The sequence below is a fragment of the Nothobranchius furzeri genome, chromosome 8 (assembly GCF_043380555.1).
Source record: "Nothobranchius furzeri strain GRZ-AD chromosome 8, NfurGRZ-RIMD1, whole genome shotgun sequence".
NCBI lineage: Eukaryota > Metazoa > Chordata > Actinopteri > Cyprinodontiformes > Nothobranchiidae > Nothobranchius > Nothobranchius furzeri.
Genome location: NC_091748.1, coordinates 72,386,179 through 72,406,555, shown reverse-complemented (window position 1 = coordinate 72,406,555; position 20,377 = coordinate 72,386,179). Strand labels below are relative to the sequence as shown.

Genomic DNA, 20,377 nt, shown 5'->3' with positions numbered 1-20,377 from the left:
AAGGATCTTAGAGCTAATATAACCTAGAGAAGGATCTTAGAGCTGATATAACCTGGAGAAGGATCTTAGAGCTGATATAACCTGGAGAAGGATCTTAGAGCTGATATAACCTGGAGAAGGATCTTAGAGCTAATATAAACTGGAGAAGGATCTTAGAGCTAATATAACCTAGAGAAGGTTCTTAGAGCTAATATAACCTAGAGAAGGATCTTAGAGCTGATATAACCTGGAGAAGGATCTTAGAGCTGATATAACCTAGAGAAGGATCTTAGAGCTGATATAACCTGGAGAAGGATCTTAGAGCTAATATAACCTGGAGAAGGATCTTAGAGCTAATATAACCTGGAGAAGGATCTTGGAGCTAATATAACCTAGAGAAGGATCTTAGAGCTGATATAACCTGGAGAAGGATCTTAGAGCTGATATAACCTGGAGAAGGATCTTAGAGCTAATATAACCTGGAGAAGGATCTTAGAGCTAATATAACCTAGAGAAGGATCTTAGAGCTGATATAACCTGGAGAAGGATCTTAGAGCTGATATAACCTGGAGAAGGATCTTAGAGCTAATATAACCTGGAGAAGGATCTTAGAGCTGATATAACCTGGAGAAGGATCTTAGAGCTGATATAACCTGGAGAAGGATCTTAGAGCTAATATAACCTGGAGAAGGATCTTAGAGCTAATATAAGCTGGAGAAGGATCTTAGAGCTAATATAACCTGGAGAAGGATCTTAGAGATAATATAACCTAGAGAAGGATCTTAGAGCTAATATAACCTAGAGAAGGATCTTAGAGCTGATATAACCTGGAGAAGGATCTGAGAGCTAATATAACCTAGAGAAGGATCTTAGAGCTAATATAACCTGAAGAAGGATCTTAGAGCTAATATAACCTAGAGAAGGATCTTAGAGCTAATATAACCTGGAGAAGGATCTTAGAGCTAATATAACCTGGAGAAGGATCTTAGAGCTAATATAACCTGAAGAAGGATCTTAGAGCTAATATAACCTAGAGAAGGATCTTAGAGCTAATATAACCTAGAGAAGGATCTTAGAGCTAATATAACCTAGAGAAGGATCTTAGAGCTAATATAACCTAGAGAAGGATCTTAGAGCTAATATAACCTAGAGAAGGATCTTAGAGCTAATATAACCTAGAGAAGGATCTTAGAGCTAATATAACCTAGAGAAGGATCTTAGAGCTAATATAACCTAGAGAAGGATCTTAGAGCTAATATAACCTAGAGAAGGATCTTAGAGCTGATATAACCTAGAGAAGGATCTTAGAGCTAATATAACCTGGAGAAGGATCTTAGAGCTAATATAACCTAGAGAAGGATCTTAGAGCTGATATAACCTAGAGAAGGATCTTAGAGCTAATATAACCTAGAGAAGGATCTTAGAGCTAATATAACCTGGAGAAGGATCTTAGAGCTAATATAACCTAGAGAAGGATCTTAGAGCTAATATAACCTAGAGAAGGATCTTAGAGCTAATATAACCTAGAGAAGGATCTTAGAGCTAATATAACCTGGAGAAGGATCTTAGAGCTAATATAACCTAGAGAAGGATCTTAGAGCTAATATAACCTAGAGAAGGATCTTAGAGCTAATATAACCTAGAGAAGGATCTTAGAGCTAATATAACCTGGAGAAGGATCTTAGAGCTAATATAACCTAGAGAAGGATCTTAGAGCTAATATAACCTGGAGAAGGATCTTAGAGCTAATATAACCTGGAGAAGGATCTTAGAGCTAATATAACCTGGAGAAGGATCTTAGAGCTAATATAACCTGGAGAAGGATCTTAGAGCTAATATAACCTGGAGAAGGATCTTAGAGCTAATATAACCTAGAGAAGGATCTTAGAGCTAATATAACCTAGAGAAGGATCTTAGAGCTAATATAACCTAGAGAAGGATCTTAGAGCTGATATAACCTGGAGAAGGATCTTAGAGCTGATATAACCTGGAGAAGGATCTTAGAGCTGATATAACCTGGAGAAGGATCTTAGAGCTAATATAAACTGGAGAAGGATCTTAGAGCTAATATAACCTAGAGAAGGTTCTTAGAGCTAATATAACCTAGAGAAGGATCTTAGAGCTGATATAACCTGGAGAAGGATCTTAGAGCTGATATAACCTAGAGAAGGATCTTAGAGCTGATATAACCTGGAGAAGGATCTTAGAGCTAATATAACCTGGAGAAGGATCTTGGAGCTAATATAACCTAGAGAAGGATCTTAGAGCTGATATAACCTGGAGAAGGATCTTAGAGCTGATATAACCTGGAGAAGGATCTTAGAGCTAATATAACCTAGAGAAGGATCTTAGAGCTGATATAACCTGGAGAAGGATCTTAGAGCTGATATAACCTGGAGAAGGATCTTAGAGCTAATATAACCTGGAGAAGGATCTTAGAGCTGATATAACCTGGAGAAGGATCTTAGAGCTGATATAACCTGGAGAAGGATCTTGAGCTAATATAACCTGGAGAAGGATCTTAGAGCTAATATAACCTGGAGAAGGATCTTAGAGCTAATATAAGCTGGAGAAGGATCTTAGAGCTAATATAACCTGGAGAAGGATCTTAGAGCTAATATAACCTAGAGAAGGATCTTAGAGATAATATAACCTAGAGAAGGATCTTAGAGCTAATATAACCTAGAGAAGGATCTTAGAGCTGATATAACCTGGAGAAGGATCTGAGAGCTAATATAACCTAGAGAAGGATCTTAGAGCTAATATAACCTAGAGAAGGATCTTAGAGCTAATATAACCTGGAGAAGGATCTTAGAGCTAATATAACCTGGAGAAGGATCTTAGAGCTAATATAACCTAGAGAAGGATCTTAGAGCTAATATAACCTGGAGAAGGATCTTAGAGCTAATATAACCTGGAGAAGGATCTTAGAGCTTATATAACCTGGAGAAGGATCTTAGAGCTAATATAACCTAGAGAAGGATCTTAGAGCTGATATAACCTAGAGAAGGATCTTAGAGCTAATATAACCTGGAGAAGGATCTTAGAGCTAATATAACCTGGAGAAGGATCTTAGAGCTAATATAACCTGGAGAAGGATCTTAGAGCTGATATAACCTGGAGAAGGATCTTAGAGCTGATATAACCTAGAGAAGGATCTTAGAGCTAATATAACCTGGAGAAGGATCTTAGAGCTGATATAACCTAGAGAAGGATCTTAGAGCTAATATAACCTGGAGAAGGATCTTAGAGCTGATATAACCTGGAGAAGGATCTTAGAGCTAATATAACCTGGAGAAGGATCTTAGAGCTGATATAACCTGGAGAAGGATCTTAGAGCTGATATAACCTAGAGAAGGATCTTAGAGCTAATATAACCTGGAGAAGGATCTTAGAGCTAATATAACCTAGAGAAGGATCTGAGAGCTAATATAACCTAGAGAAGGATCTTAGAGCTGATATAACCTAGAGAAGGATCTTAGAGCTGATATAACCTGGAGAAGGATCTTAGAGCTAATATAACCTGGAGAAGGATCTTAGAGATAATATAACCTAGAGAAGGATCTTAGAGCTAATATAACCTAGAGAAGGATCTTAGAGCTAATATAACCTAGAGAAGGATCTTAGAGCTAATATAACCTGGAGAAGGATCTTAGAGCTTATATAACCTGGAGAAGGATCTTAGAGCTAATATAACCTAGAGAAGGATCTTAGAGCTGATATAACCTAGAGAAGGATCTTAGAGCTGATATAACCTGGAGAAGGATCTTAGAGCTAATATAACCTGGAGAAGGATCTTAGAGCTAATATAACCTGGAGAAGGATCTTAGAGCTGATATAACCTGGAGAAGGATCTTAGAGCTGATATAACCTAGAGAAGGATCTTAGAGCTAATATAACCTAGAGAAGGATCTGAGAGCTAATATAACCTAGAGAAGGATCTGAGAGCTAATATAACCTGGAGAAGGATCTTAGAGCTGATATAACCTGGAGAAGGATCTTAGAGCTAATATAACCTAGAGAAGGATCTTAGAGCTAATATAACCTAGAGAAGGATCTTAGAGCTAATATAACCTGGAGAAGGATCTTAGAGCTAATATAACCTGGAGAAGGATCTTAGAGCTAATATAACCTAGAGAAGGATCTTAGAGCTAATATAACCTGGAGAAGGATCTTAGAGCTAATATAACCTGGAGAAGGATCTTAGAGCTGATATAACCTGGAGAAGGATCTTAGAGCTAATATAACCTGGAGAAGGATCTTAGAGATAATATAACCTAGAGAAGGATCTTAGAGCTAATATAACATAGAGAAGGATCTTAGAGCTAATATAACCTAGAGAAGGATCTTAGAGCTAATATAACCTGGAGAAGGATCTTAGAGCTAATATAACCTAGAGAAGGATCTTAGAGCTGATATAACCTGGAGAAGGATCTTAGAGCTGATATAACCTGGAGAAGGATCTTAGAGCTAATATAACCTAGAGAAGGATCTTAGAGATAATATAACCTAGAGAAGGATCTTAGAGCTAATATAACCTAGAGAAGGATCTTAGAGCTAATATAACCTAGAGAAGGATCTTAGAGCTAATATAACCTGGAGAAGGATCTTAGAGCTTATATAACCTGGAGAAGGATCTTAGAGCTAATATAACCTAGAGAAGGATCTTAGAGCTGATATAACCTGGAGAAGGATCTTAGAGCTGATATAACCTGGAGAAGGATCTTAGAGCTGATATAACCTAGAGAAGGATCTGAGAGCTAATATAACCTAGAGAAGGATCTTAGAGCTGATATAACCTAGAGAAGGATCTGAGAGCTAATATAACCTGGAGAAGGATCTTAGAGCTGATATAACCTAGAGAAGGATCTTAGAGCTAATATAACCTAGAGAAGGATCTTAGAGCTAATATAACCTAGAGAAGGATCTTAGAGCTGATATAACCTAGAGAAGGATCTTAGAGCTAATATAACCTAGAGAAGGATCTTAGAGCTAATATAACCTAGAGAAGGATCTTAGAGCTGATATAACCTGGAGAAGGATCTTAGAGCTGATATAACCTGGAGAAGGATCTTAGAGCTGATATAACCTGGAGAAGGATCTTAGAGCTGATATAACCTGGAGAAGGATCTTAGAGCTAATATAACCTGGAGAAGGATCTGAGAGCTAATATAACCTAGAGAAGGATCTTAGAGCTGATATAACCTGGAGAAGGATCTTAGAGCTGATATAACCTGGAGAAGGATCTTAGAGCTAATATAACCTGGAGAAGGATCTTAGAGCTGATATAACCTTGAGAAGGTGGTGGCTGTGGAACAGAAAGCACATTCGTCATATAAATATTGCCAGTCAGCTGCCTTCACTCTCCTTATTTTCAGTCTGTCACTTAAAATTCATGAAACGTGTTATCTTTCAATTATTTTTGTAAACAAAGTATTCTTCATTGATTTAGTGTATGTTGAGATTAAACGCATGCTACTTCCTAGGTTTTTAATGCACTTTAGTTGTGTGTGTGTGTCTGCATCTTGTTACTGGTATAAGAATAAATCTAAGGGTGTGAGGCTTATTTTGTCTCATCTTTACTTTCTGAGATCCGTGTAGTAAAAGTGGCCTCAAAGAGATAAATGCACAAACGTGCACCATTAGTGACCACCAGTTCTGACCTGACATTTAACGTTTGAGGGAAGTTCTAGAGGTTTCCTGTTTGCCTTATCAGCCGCCACTTCTCTGTGTTGTGTTTCTAGGTTACTGCTGTTCTTTTTTACAGATTACACCCACTCTTACTCTGGTGCGTGAGTGAGTGTGTGTGTGTGTGGGGGGGGGGGGGGACGGGACTTTGTACTACTGTTTGGGGGCATTTTTTCATGTTTAACCTGCAACGTGGGGACTTTCGACTGGCCTCACAATGGGGAAAAAAAGCTTAATATAGGGTTTTAGAAGTATGGAGTGAATTGACTTTAGTTGGGGTTTAGGTTAGGAATAGACAATCATTGGTTAGGGTATGGGTTAGGCATATTTCAGACACTACAATGAATGGAAGTCAATGATGGGTCCCAACAAGTATAGCTATGCAAATGTGCGTGTTATTGCTCCACCAATTTGCTGACACCTAGCATCTGTACATGTGTTTGTTCCAGTTAATGATAGACACCCCAACTTCCCCGGTCACCAGTGGACTCCCGCTCTTCTTTGTGATCACAGTTACTGCAATAAAACAGGTGCGTAAACAATAACTTCCTCTTCCTTGTGTAGAAAATGTGGAACCAAGCTGCGGGCGTTACAGTTGGTTTCCTGTAAAACCTAATTCATTCATTTGTCCTGGGCTAACTAAGTAAACAAAAATTCTTTGTTACATGAAATAAAAAATCTAGTTTATTAGTATAATTTCAATACTTGCTCAAACATGTGACATTCAGTCTGTTTGTATGTTTGTTTGCAAAAACCCACATGGTAATGACATGATTTGATCAAAATGAGTCTTTTCTACATTAGGTGAATATGTTAATATTAAATTAGCCTGCTATGAATTTCAGTGTTTTGCAAACTTATGATTTCTTTCCAGGGATATGAGGACTGGCTGAGACACAAGGCAGATAATGAGGTGAATGGGGCTCCAGTCTTTGTGGTTCGGAGTGGATGTCTGGTTCAGACGAGATCCAAAAATATCAGGGTAAGATGGCTAAAGCGAATTAATGTCAGATTTTACTCTTAGTTGTGTTTATTATGACTGTTGATATGGAAAAGGCCATTTTCTAATGCTAACATGGCTGGCTGGTAAATAACGTTTCTCTTAATTAGCATATTATAGAAAGTACTTATGCCCATTAGTAGAGTGCTTTTTAAAAAACGTGCATCAAATTAAACAAAGAGGTAGGAGGAGAAAAAAGGAGACGGCTATATTTACAGACCTTCAGATATATATGTAAACCTTATAGATCTATTTTATTCTGTCATTAATAACTTATAGGGAGCCTAAAAGGGCTTCCACACTAGCACCGGCTCCACACTGCCTAGACTGGGTAGGTAGTGTTCACATCCGCATAGTCTTCGCGGTGTTTTATTTTTTATTTTATTTTTTTTTTTCCAGCCCTCTTCCCAAGGGGTCTGCTTCAGGTTGAACTGGTCTAACACACCCACTGCTGACTGATTGCCTGTCTCAAATTCACGCCATTAGGGGGAGTCTCTGATTGGCAGTCTCTGACTGAAGCTATCGCTTTCTCTCTGTCTGTCTTTGAGGGATGGACACACACACACACACACACACACACGCACGCACGCACGCACAGCTGCCAGGCTTGAGCTGTGCCAGGACAGACACAGCAGAGCAGGATACAATATTGGAGTCAGAGTCTCCAACGATAACGCTGTTCACAGCTGCTTTTGTTTAATTAAAGGAAGACACCGTGGACTTCTCTGCATTTCTGAATTACTTATGGATTTGTAACTATTGTGAGTTTGACCTGTTTCCTAATGCCACTAAAATCCTTTATTTGTATAAATCCATGTGATTTTTTTGTTGTTAACCTACCTATGTCTTGTATAGGTTCTGTTGTTACCCTTTGTCACTATATCAAAATGTATTGGTGTACATCAATCTGAGAACAGGATTCTAAGACAGTTTATGAGGAAAAAATAAAGCTAACAGTCACAGCTAAAAAGCATGCAGTCATTACAACACCAGCAGTTTAAGACTAGGGCTGGGCATTGTTTGATTTTGAACGATTCCTATTCTAATTCTGATTTTATTCCTTGTTTCGATTCCGGTTCCAATCGATTCCCGATTCCGATTCTTTGAAGACATGACATGTTTTACATGAGCCAGCTAACCACAGGTCCTACTTGATGAAATAATCTTAACTTCAACATGAATTTTAATTCTATGAACAACAACATCGCCTTCATTTAGACAAAAACATGTTTTGGAGAAAGACTTGCAGCACAACCAGTGTGTTTGTTTCTGACCACAACCAACGTCTGGTAGAAGCCTCTGGGATGAGAGGCTAAATGTCTCCAACATATCCAGAAACGTCCAGCTGTTTTCAGCTAAAACTCTCAGGATGATCATGTCCAGGATGACTGAGAACTATACCTCCATGCTTCAGCAGCATTCAGTCAGAACAGAAAGTGAAACTTAGATTGTTACTGACAGCAGCTACATTTAACAGATTTTAAACATTAAAACTCTCAACAGAAATAGTTCAGAAAGGAAATAAAATATGTTATTTATAATTATTTATTGTGGCAGAAGCTGGTGTGGTCCACCACAGAAGCTGCTCTAGTATGATGACTTTAATTATTCTACAGGTTATTGTTTAGCCTTCTGACGCTCCGTGTGTGTTTTTATTTCTGCAGTGAGACAAACTCACCTCACACCGTCCAGAGTTTGTTCTTTAAAGCTTCCAGTAAATCCACCGTGTTGACGTGTTTTAACAAGTTTCCTCTACGCTGCAGGAGTTAAAGTTTACATTACGGAGTAAATGTTCGGCAGATTTTCTCTGTGTTGTTTATATTTGGGTGGGGGGAGGGGGGACTCGGTGCTGCACACATACAGCTGCTGGGATCAGCTCTGAAAAGCGTTGATCACAATTCGCAGATCACGTTTATTTTTCTCGGAGTTCGGCTGCGGATTCCTCTTCCGGTCGGCATTCTAGGAATCGAAATAAAAACTTTGAACAATTCCGGGAAAAACTAACAGTTCAATTCAAGTTTATTTATAAAGCGTCAAATCACAACAAGAGTCATCTCAAGGCACTTCACATAATAAATATTCCAATACAGGTCAGTTCATTAAGCCAATCAGAAAAAAGTTTCCTATATAAGGAACCCAGCAAATTGCATCAAGTCACTGACTGGGTCAGCAGTAGCTCAACAGGTTGAGCGGGTTGTCCAGTAATCTGATGTTGTTTTAAAAAAAAATCCCGGACGAGCCCCCATTTATGTTACATCCCCGCCATGTGTTGGTAAAATGTGAAGGATGGGATAACATAAGAACTGGACAGTGGATATTAAAATGGTTTTATTGTTGAAAAAGGTTCTAAAAACGAGCAAACAGAACTCTCTAAAAGGTTAACATCACAACGACAAATTATCAACTATAAAAACACCTGTTTAAAACTTTGTTAAAAGCTTAACCGCACGAAGGTGTTCTAGAAGCACAACAAAGTTGATAAGTCTAAAACAATCTAGACTAAAACACCTGGTAAAAACTTATATTAAAAGCTTTACCGAACCGAAGGTGTTTAAAACTGAAGTCAATAAAATTGCCACAAGCAAAGTTAACCTTTAACACAAACATCAAAAAGAAAACACTGGATCATCCAAAACTCATCAATAAGAGTTCAAACTACCAAAGTTTAAAGACCCATCACAACGAGAAGGGTTGAACCAACCCGAGACCTGGAGGACAGCAGAACCCCTGCACTGCTGCCTCCCAGACTGCTGAAGGCACAGCCTTTTTATACAGGTGTTGGTAATCAGCAGCATTCAGCTCAGCTGTGCTCCACAGCAGCCTGGGAGAGAGGAGGAGGAGGGGCGGTGTCAGTCTGATCACCAGGGCTGGACGATCCTGGCTCCTGCTCTTCACTCTCCAGGCTGGCAGCCGTGACATAGTGAATCTATAATTAAACGGGTAAACTAGTAGTAGCACATTCACTGTCAAAGAAAGTCAATTGTTGTTATCAGGAGAGGGAGAATGTTTAAATGGTTAGCAGCAGTGTTCAAGCCGATGACCCCGGTTCCATGCATTGCGCGATGCCCAACCCTATTTAAGACCGACACCAAGAAAAATCCTCATAATGTTTGGGTGTTGTTCCAGGTGGGGGACATTGTTCGTGTAGCTAAAGATGAGACCTTTCCAGCTGATCTGGCGTTGTTGTCATCAGATCGTGTCGATGGTACTTGCCACATCACCACAGCCAGCCTCGATGGCGAGACCAACCTTAAGGTTTGTTTGTAGAAGAGTAACCTCACAAGTACACGGTTTGTACGTGGGCATGCACTGCCTGCAGTTCGGTTCCAAATGAAGTAGAGCCAGTATAATCCAGTAGGATCAAATTAAAGGTCTGCTGTTTTTGAAATGAGTGAAAAAGTGCAGAAGAACTGTCGGTCAGTCAGATTTGGTCTGAAATGATATGGAAATGTTTTCTTTTCTCAAACTTCTGTAAGATGTTGATTTAATGGTTTGACCTTCTCTCACGTAAACATATGCTGACGTTCTTCCACCTTTGATCTTTACCAGAGCGATCACATGTTAACAAAACAGCTTGTTTACAAATACAGCAAAGAACATTTGTTTTAGTTGTTAAGCATGGATTTATAAATGACATCACTCCTTAGCTGAGAGGAGTCCTACTCTGAAGTAGCAATTGTGTTTTTGCTTGTAGACGCATTTCTCTGTACCAGAGACATCCGTGTGTCAGTCGGTGTCCCAACTGGAGGCTCTACAGGCTGTAGTAGAGTGCCATCAGCCAGAAGCTGACCTGTACAGGTAATCTAACCCAAGCCTTCAGAATATGTGCATGAAAATCCCAGTCCCACATCCACGCCATCGATTCTTACACTTTAGATGTTTGTTCAATTTAATTTTTTCATTGTATAATTGTTGCATGTATTAGACCCAAAATAACAAATGCTATAATAAACATACAGTCAACATGTTTTACTTAAAATGAAGAAAATAATAAATTAAAAGCCTGATTTAAGTGTCCTGCCAGATATGGATGAAATGGATGAAGCTAGGTGGTTTTATTACACCAGCAGCAGCCTCACTTCGTCCTCCTGTCACTTAGCTGGCAGCTTTAGGGTCGAGTAAGCAGTCTGCCTGTGGCAGTTTTCTCCCCTACCCCTCATAAGGTTGCTGTCTCTTGCTGTACTTTCACAATAGTTGTTTTCAGAACTTGGCTGCAGCCCTCACGGTTTCAAGGTAAGCTGTATGTGTCCAAGTCCGAGTCAGTACATCCCGGTCAGATGGGCTTTATTTAGGCTTTTTCTTGCTAGTTGAAGAAATTGGCTGGAGACGCCATAAAACATCCATTTCCTTCTGTTCTCTGTTTACACATTTAAAGCATTTTACTGTATTTAGATAGTTCACATTTATCTGAATACCTGTATTTAAAAAAATAACACGTAAAAAGCTTTGATGAATGATTCCAAGGTCTATATTCTGTTATTCGTGAAAAGGCAATCTTGGTCCTAAACCTAAACATGAACGATAATATTCCCACCGAGTAAAATAGCTCAGATTTAGTCAGCATTCTTGTTTCATCAATCAATAATCAGTCTGTTAAATTTAAACTTTGCTCTAATTTTCCTCTTGAGAAATCTGTTGTCACCTTTCTGGTTTAACTTCTACAGCATCTAATAATCTCTCTTAATTAGCCTAAATCTCCTAAAAACATTTCATTTTGATGATTCTGATTGAATATTTTTTTAATTAGCTCCTATGTACTTGTGTAAATGAATTTAACATTAAATATTTAAATGTGTAACCAAGCAGAAAATCAGAACAGGTCTTTTAGTTTACTGCACTCAGTTTAATTTAAAGTTCTGCACAAAGTCAGATTATTTTAAGTAGCTAAAGTATTTCTAATATATATATTGAAGTCATGATCTGAGGCACTCTGAAAAATTATTTATTTTAGTATAAGCCGATGCGTTTCGGTCGCGTGCGACCTTCTTCAGGGCATCATAACTGCAAATTTTGTTTAGCTATAAGAAAGGCTTATTAATGAGGTTATTATGTTCAAGCCTTCACCGATCACCACTGTTTACGTAAGTTGCTCCAGTTCTTGGTGGTAAAATGTCTCCGGTGTCTTCCAGATTTGTTGGACGCATCACTGTGACTCAGCACGGCGAAGAGATAGTCAGGTACAGTCGAAATAATCCCAAAACCCAAATGTAATATTTACGTTGTAACATTAAACAGCTGCCAATATTCATCCTAATGAAACAGCTTTTGTTGGGTAATGCTGAGCTGATCTTTATCCGATTTTCACTCCCTTCTTATGCATTAACCTACTACTGACAAGCCAGTGAGAATAATCTCACACATTCCTGACAGCTGATTGTTGGCTTGCTGTATGACTAAATTATTATTATTGTTGTTGTTGTTGTTATTATTATTATTAGGGCTGCACGATATTAGGAAAACCTGCGATATCCGATAACGGTGATTAATATTGCGATGACGATATTACTTCCGATATAGTAAGTAGTAAGTAAATTTTATTTCTGTAGCACTTATCACAGACATAGCATCACAAAGTGCTTCACGTAGATCAAAACAAAATAAAACTGTCACGAGCTACTGGCGGACCCGTAAAAACACCCAACACAGAATGACAAGTTTAAGAATGTTTATTAAAAGGGGAGAGGCAAAGGCTAGGTCAGGATACAGGAGGTCTGAGGCGGGAATAGTCCGATGGGGAAATCCAAAAGGCGAATGTCGGGGACGGAGCAGGATCGGAGCCAGAGGATCAGAGATGCGGCGGAGCAGACAGGGTAATCCAAGAGGCGAGGTCGGGAGACGGAGCAGGGTTCGGGATCTTCGAAGACAAGGTGAGTAAAAGGCTGGAGATTTTACTAGCAGGGCGTTCAATAATCTGGCGATGAACTGGTGGCTGGCTGGTGAATATATAGCAAGTCAAGTCAAGTCAACTTTATTTATATAGCACTTTATAACAGCATAAAAGCTGACCAAAGTGCTTAACAAGACAAAACGAACAGAATTTCCTCAAAAATTCTAAAAACAAGATAAAAAGATTCATCACAAGGTAAAATCATGATAAAACAAACATATCAAACTGACATAAAAGCTACTAAAAACAGATGCATTCTCAAACTGAATTAAAAGCAACTGAGAACAGATGAGTCTTTAAGAGTGATTTAAAACCCGACAGTGATGAAACCATCCTAATCTGAATCGGGAGTGCATTCCACAACCTTGGAGCTGCTACTGAGAAAGCTCTATCACCCCTGAGCTTTCTCTTTGTTCTCGGCACCTCCAGGAGAAACTGGTCGGCTGACCTCAGTGACCGAGACGGGGAGAAAGTTACTAAAAGCTCACACAGATACTGCGGAGCAAGGCCGTGTACAGCTCTAAAAGCCAATAAAAGAACCTTGTACTGGACCCTATAAACCACAGGCAGCCAGTGCAGCGAAGCTAAAATTGGGGTGATGTGCTCCCTCTTTCTCAAACCCGTCAATAGGCGTGCTGCTGCATTTTGCACCATTTGAAGACGGGACAGGTGAGACTGAGGAAGACCAAGGTACAGTGCGTTGCAATAGTCTAGACGTGATGTAATAAACGCGTGAATCACCGTCTCAAAGTCATGACTTGAGAGCAGACGCTTAACCTTGGCAATCCTCCTTAACTGAAAAAAAACTGGCTTTGGTGACGGCACTGATTTGCTTTTCCAGAAGCAGATCACTGTCAAGCCGGACTCCCAGACTGGTCGCTACAGGTTTCAAGAAAAGGGCTAGTGGACCAAGGTCAGCAGAACATGGCCCACTGGACACACTAGGACTAAAAAGCATGACCTCAGTCTTGTCACTATTAAAATGTAAAAAATTTGCAGACATCCAGGTTTTAACCTCATCTAGGCAGTTTAGAAGAGGATCCAAAGAATTGGGTAGGCCATGTTTAATGGGAATATAAACCTGGGTGTCGTCTGCATATAGATGAAAAGAACATCCATGTTTTGTAAAAATAGAACCCAGAGGTAGCAAATACAGAGAGAACAATAATGGACCCAGTACCGATCCTTGTGGAACCCCGCAAACTAGAGGTGAGGGAGATGACGTGAAGCCACCTAATGACACACAAAACGACCTCTCAGCCAAATAGGACTTAAACCAGTCCAAAGCAACTCCTCGAATCCCAACAGACTCTGCTAACCGTGAAATCAGGAGACTGATAGCAGAATATATGTAGCAGAGGGAGCTGATGAGAGGAACAAGTGGAATGAATGGAGCTGATGAGGTGCGGGCTATGGTTGCTCAGGCAACAGGTCACGGCAGGATTAGGATCATGACAAAAACAAGTCGTAAAATCATAATGATCTCATAACAGAAATAGATTAAAATCAGAAAAAATAGTCATAAAATGATAAAATTTCATAAACAGATGATAGATTAAAATATATAAAAACGTGGCTTAAGAACAAAAATAATCAAAAACAAAGACATTGAAAAATGACAACAAAATCATAAAAATGAGAAAAGCAAAATATGTGAGGAAATGGGAAAAAAAATGAACAAGAAAAGGCGATCAGTGGATCCTGAGAAAAGCAGAATCAGCAGATGGAGCAGAGCTAAGCTAACTCAGGTGTTTGCTAACCATTAAAATTAAGTGCCGTTCGCCTCGGGAGCGGGACTCTAACCTATGAGAACCCACCCAAATGGGTGAAGAGCTCCATTTGATTTGTTAAAAAATCATAATGCTTCCGTTTGATAGAATGCGTTATGTGTAGCAAACATTTGAGCTGACCATTCATTGCAATTTTTATCTGTTCTTGCGATATACATTTTGCGCATGCTGATATCGCGATAACTATGTATTTGCGATATATCGTGCAGCCCTAATTATTATCATCATCTTCACACTTTGAAAACGTGCGTTGATATTTTGGCTTTTATTTTTTACTTTACTATCAGGCCTCTGGGGCCAGAGAACTTGCTGCTGCGAGGCGCCAGGCTGAAAAATACCAAAGAGATTTTTGGTGAGTAATGAACAGCTTGAAGAAGAAAGGCTTTGACCAAACCCAGATTTCCATCTCAGAACGACGTGTCTAGAAATTTTAATTGATTTAACGCTGGAAGTTTCCATGTTAAACAGCAGAGAAGATTAGAGAGCTGCTGTCTGGTGGAACGGACATCACCTAAGGGTGGTTGAAATAATCAAATCAGAGCTGTAACACAATAAAATCATTCTCTGTGGCTACGGCTCACTCGGTGTCATGGTGCTGAAATCTGATTATTTTAACAAGGACAGGGTCTGGTCTGACTTTTAAAACTAATTTAACAGATTAGAAAACAAAAGAAGTGTGGCCCGTGTGCAGTTTTATATGTAAAATATCTTTTTTATTCTTCTGTCTCGGAGTAAGAACAGGCGAGCCACAATCCTGATGTATTAACTAAACAACCTCTACTGATGCAGGTGTGGCCGTTTACACCGGAATGGAATCCAAGATGGCGCTCAACTACAAGTGCAAGTCCCAGAAGCGCTCCGCAGTAGAGAAGTAAATAGTTTGATGTATTCAAAGTGATGCTTTTCCAGGAGAGGCCTAATGAAAGTTTAACATTTTAAAATGATTTTCCCGTTCAGGTCCATGAACACCTTCCTCCTCATCTACCTGGGGATCTTGTTGTCCGAGGCTGTGCTCAGCACTATTCTGAAGTACGCCTGGCAGGCTGAAGACAAATGGGATGAACCTTTCTACAACCAAAAGACCGAGCAAGAGAAAAACAGCAGTTCGGTTAGTCTGCCATGTTTTTTTTCTTTTCTACTGGGAAAAAAATGTTTGTTTTTGCTTTAAGATGCTCAGATTCACAAATAGAATCTGTAGCTTTTAACATCTCATTTGTTTCATGTTTATTCTCCCACTTTTCCTTTGTAACCAAATGGTAACATTTTCCAAACTGTATATTTCTAGTTAAATCTAATTTAAAAAGGAGGTAAGAAGAGAGTTGTGTGACCAAATTTAAACATAAAAGCTGCTGGAGAGGTTTTAGTGTTTTTAGATTTGACAGGATATCACAGGTCCAGTCTGTTGGCTCGCCAGCTTTCCTGCCAGCAATAATCGGTCTCATCGACCAGGATCTATATGACTTTAATTATTCTACAGGTTATTGTTCAGCCTTCTGATGCTCCGTGTGTTTTTATTTCTGCAGTGAGACAAACTCACCTCACGCCGTCCAGAGTTTGTTCTTTAAAGCTTCTATTAAATCCACTGTGTTGACGTATTTAACACGTTTCCTCTACGCTGCAGGAGTTAAAGTTAGATTACGGAGTAAAGGTTTGGCAGACACGTTTGTTTATATTTGGCCGCTGCGCGCTGGGTGGGGGGAGGGGGGACTCGGTGCTGCAGACAGACAGCTGCTGGGATCAGCTCTGAAAAGCGTTGATCACAATTTGCAGATCACGTTTATTTTTCACGGAGATCAGCCGCGGATTCCTCTTCCGTCGGCATTCTAGGAATCGAAATAAAAACGTTGAGAGATTCTGGGAAAAATGAACAGTTGGAACCGGTTCCAATCGATGCTCGATGACCAACCCTACTGACCACTGACCGGTTTTATGGACCCGCTCCCCGGCGGTCAGCTTGGTGCTCCGCCGACCCACCACATACCGACTGGCTGGCTGAAGTTAACACCTACCTACTAAAATGAGCCTCTGATTGGTGGGTAGACTGAGCCAGTGGCGGGTTCCGTATTCACCATCAGTCTGGATATAGAGGAGTGTACACATCTCTGACTGAAGCTTGGACCTGCTGCTCCAGCAAGAGGACTGACTGTTCAGTCTCGGTGAGAGAGTAGGATGCAGTGTGCTTTAGGGCTGCACAATATATCGAAAAATTATCGTCATCGGGATAACAGGACGTGCGATAGGCCCATCGCAAAGCACGTCCAAAACGGCGATAAATGTTTGGTTCAAACATTTCCATCCGTGTCATACATCAAGTTTTTGTAAACCAGCTCTGTTTTTTTCACGGAGGTATTATTTGACCAATCAAATGTAGCCCTTCTGATATGCGGCCAATCAGATGGGTCCGTTCACGTAATACGCCCGCCCCCTGCATAGACCCTTAGGATGGAAAGCAACACCCGAACTGAGTTTTTTTCTCCAAAACGTTTTTGTCTAAATGAAGGCGATGTTGTTGTTCATAGAATTAAAATTCATGTTGAAGTTAAGATTATTTCATCAAGTAGGACCTGTGGTTAGCTGGCTCATGTAAAGCATGTCATGTCTTCAAAGAATCGCAATCGGGAATTGATAGGAACCTGAATCGAAATGAGAAATTGGAATCGGAATTGTTCAAAATCAAACGATGCCCAACCCTAGTGGTCAGATTACCCAGATGTGAACACAATTAACCTACCAGGGCTAGACCAGTGGTAACCTCGCTGCAGGGGGTGATGAGCTCTAAAACTCGGAATGATTTTTTTTATACTCAGAAGAACTTACTGGATTTCTATATATCATAGTCAAATCTCCACCACCTCATGGATATTTTATTCGCGTTCTGGTTTGTGAGTTAATTCTTAGTGGATCATGCTGTCGAGTGGATCGGTGCTGTTGATGGAAATCTGCTCACGCCCCTTTCCTGTCACGTGAAGTAATTAAGTCCTTAATGGGAATGAATTACCCTGCCTACTTCGATTTAGGAGGATCAGTGCTGAAGCCACATGCTGCAAAACTTACTGACACACATCTTTGGTCTCTTTCTCAAATGCATGTATTTATTAATGTTGCTTTACTTCTCTTGTCCATCCCTCCATGTTTTATTTTATATTTCTTCAGATCCTGAAGTTCATCTCAGACTTCTTGGCGTTTCTGGTCCTCTATAACTTTATCATTCCCATCTCTCTCTACGTTACCGTGGAGATGCAGAAGTTTCTGGGCTCGTTTTTTATTGGCTGGGACTTGGACTTGTACCACGAAGAAAGTGACCAGAAAGCTCAGGTCAACACATCTGATCTGAATGAAGAGTTGGGGCAGGTATGTACAAAGGGTAGAGAAATATATTATTACTGAAAACACGCCAACCTTTTACCGTAAAACTTGGAGATCTTTAACCGTGGACCTTGATTCATCTGTGTGCGTGCTTGCTTAATTTTCAGGTAGAGTACGTGTTTACTGACAAGACCGGTACGCTAACAGAAAATGAAATGCGGTTCCAAGAGTGCTCAATAAATGGAGTCAAGTACCGGGAAGTTAACGGCAAATTGGTACCAGAGGGACTGACAGAAGATTCACCAGATGGTTCTACAGCTCACCTGGTAACAGTTTTAACTAGTAATGTAAGAAAATATCGATATAGCAATATATGGCGATATTTTTTCCTGCGATATTATATCGATGTTCAAAACCTGTGTATCGATTTTTTTGGAAGAATTTACGCTCAAACATTTGTGTATTTTCTTTTCTTTTGGTGCAAATCAAATGCCGTCCGCTAGTCAGCAGCAGTGTGCAATGGAGTTTGTTTCCACCACTGAAATATAAATCCCTCTATTATGGTTCAGATGCCTCATGTTAATCATGTTAACTCATTCACTGCCAGCCGTTTCCTGATCGCTAACGGCCTTCGCTGCCAGCGTTTCTCACCATTTTTACTGTTTTTTTAAGAGTCACAGAACGTTGCGCGCTAGCATGATGTCGATGCCAAAACAACCTAAACAAAGAGGAGACTCACCTCTTACATCAGGAAGAAGCCGTGTGTTTCGAGCGTTATCCGTTCTTTCATAATCCGTTGTCGAGTTGTGATCGGCAGACGCTTTTCCGGTTCGCGCCTCACTTTTTTTACAGGAACGGCCCAAAACGATCTCCAAACACATGGATGGTCTGCTTCCTGATCATGTGATCTGTGACGTATGCGGATGAAGATCGGCTTCAAGGCTGAGATATTTGTTCTCTCAGCGCGGGGGCTCGTTCCGATGCTCAAACAGTAAAAAAATGCAAATGACGACTTTAGTCGTCATTGACAGTGAATGAGTTAAGTATCAGTTTGGACCATTTATTGAATTTTCCTACAATAATTTTAGTCTAAAAAAAATCGCTAATATCGTCCGACTGAACGTATCGCAATATATCGCGATAAGTATCGTATCGCCAGAATTTCACCAATACACATCCCTAGTTTTAACATCAGGCTGTTGTTTATATTGAAACATTCTTCATTCCAATTCCATCTTTCAGTTCTTTTTAAAACACAGAAAAGGTTTAATTACCTGCAACGCTTCGTTTGCGGCTGCAAACATCATCAGGCTGATCTGTTTTAAAAAGAACAGAAAGATGGAATTTGAAACTAAACTGCAAGAACACACCAGATTCTTCATTCCAATTTAGTAAATGCATTTCAAAAGTAATTGCAAAATGAGATGAGAAGGTCTTATGATTGTTTTCGATTTAAAATTTCCTCCTTGTGCAATTAGAAAGGAGCAGATTTTGGTCCAGTTGTGTTAAACCTCGTCAGAGGTCTGGTGCTGCTGTGGCACAACAGTGTGAATACTCATTTGCTGTAATATACATCAGTGGCCAAGTGTACTAACCTAATGGGCTTGTTTAAATCTACAGTGCTGAGCACAGGAAAATTAAAGAGTAAGTCACTCCAAATCAACATTTTTTTTCCTGATAAACCATATAAATGAGTGTCTGATCGTGCTGCAGACATGTGAAGTCAATAATTCGGCACTTTAGTGCATCTTAGTTACAAATTTTAATATTCTGCCTAAAACTGTCAGTGTTGCACCGTCGTCAGGTAAAAACTCAGCACTGCATTTGAATTTAAATCTGCCGTCGCTATTGGCTAAGAGGTACACTATGATGTTAGATGGTACATTATGACGTCACAGTGTCGTGAGTGTGTGTATTAGCGGCTTCACCCTCTCGGTCTGCTAGGCAACAGCATTAGTTGCATTTTTCAAACAGGAAGTGGGAGTTGAGTAAGAATCTGGTAGGGGGTGACTTGCTCTTTAAACTATATTTTGTTACGAATAGCTAAAAGTAAACACGTGGTGCTGTGCAGCTCAAACTTGTTTATTCCCAATAACACATGGTAGATGTCTCGTTTCCCTTTACAGATGGGTGAGGAAGTACTATTTCTCCAGGCGGTGTCGTTGTGCCACACTGTTCAGATCAGCTATGATCAGGCTGACTGTTTGGTTGGAGGGGATCCCTTCTCCCATGCCAATGGTTTCTCCTCTAGTTCCATGGAGTACTATGCCTCTTCACCAGACGAGAAGGCTTTAGTAGAGGCAGCAAAGAGGTGACCTGGCTTTAGCTTCATTAAATACTTTGTGTTTTCCTTTAAGTTTCAGATGGTCTTTTTTGGGAAGTGCCTGAGGAAAAATAGTTGTTTAAATACCCTAAAAGAGTTGAGCATACATTGATGATGTAGTCTTCATATTCTATAGTTTTAAATTATAAATGAGAACAGTTTACGCTCTAGTATGTATTTGTCTCTGTGACAGGTTTCTCTGTTAACTCAGACTCAAGAGAAGAGCTCTGCCTTTACTTTTACTAAAGTACAGCACAGTAGATAGAACTTTATGTGTTCATCTCTGCTATTTCCCTTCGATTATTATAAGATAATAAACTAGGACAAAAACATGAAAGCCCCTAATCCTTGTGATATTTATCTTGAGAGAGGTGCTGTATAAAAGATTGCTCATTTCTTCTTCT

General features: G+C 39.8%; 1 protein-coding gene across 4 annotated transcripts in view; it reads left to right on the top strand.

Annotated features, from left to right (window-relative positions):
• atp11b (ATPase phospholipid transporting 11B) overlaps nt 1-20,377 on the top strand; it is an 82,882-nt gene that overhangs the window by 24,699 nt on the left and 37,806 nt on the right. For all 4 annotated transcript variants that reach the window (XR_011521424.1, XM_015971066.3, XM_015971067.3 and 1 more), the window contains exons 4-14: nt 6,117-6,197; nt 6,542-6,649; nt 9,794-9,922; nt 10,362-10,465; nt 11,797-11,844; nt 14,632-14,696; nt 15,134-15,215; nt 15,302-15,452; nt 17,498-17,695; nt 17,818-17,976; nt 19,777-19,961. Coding sequence is in view for 3 of the 4 variants with exons in the window: in XM_015971066.3 (XP_015826552.3) it covers nt 6,117-6,197; nt 6,542-6,649; nt 9,794-9,922; nt 10,362-10,465; nt 11,797-11,844; nt 14,632-14,696; nt 15,134-15,215; nt 15,302-15,452; nt 17,498-17,695; nt 17,818-17,976; nt 19,777-19,961 (1,310 nt within the window). In the remaining variant the exon portion in view is untranslated. The remainder of the gene's footprint in view (nt 1-6,116; nt 6,198-6,541; nt 6,650-9,793; nt 9,923-10,361; nt 10,466-11,796; nt 11,845-14,631; nt 14,697-15,133; nt 15,216-15,301; nt 15,453-17,497; nt 17,696-17,817; nt 17,977-19,776; nt 19,962-20,377) is intronic.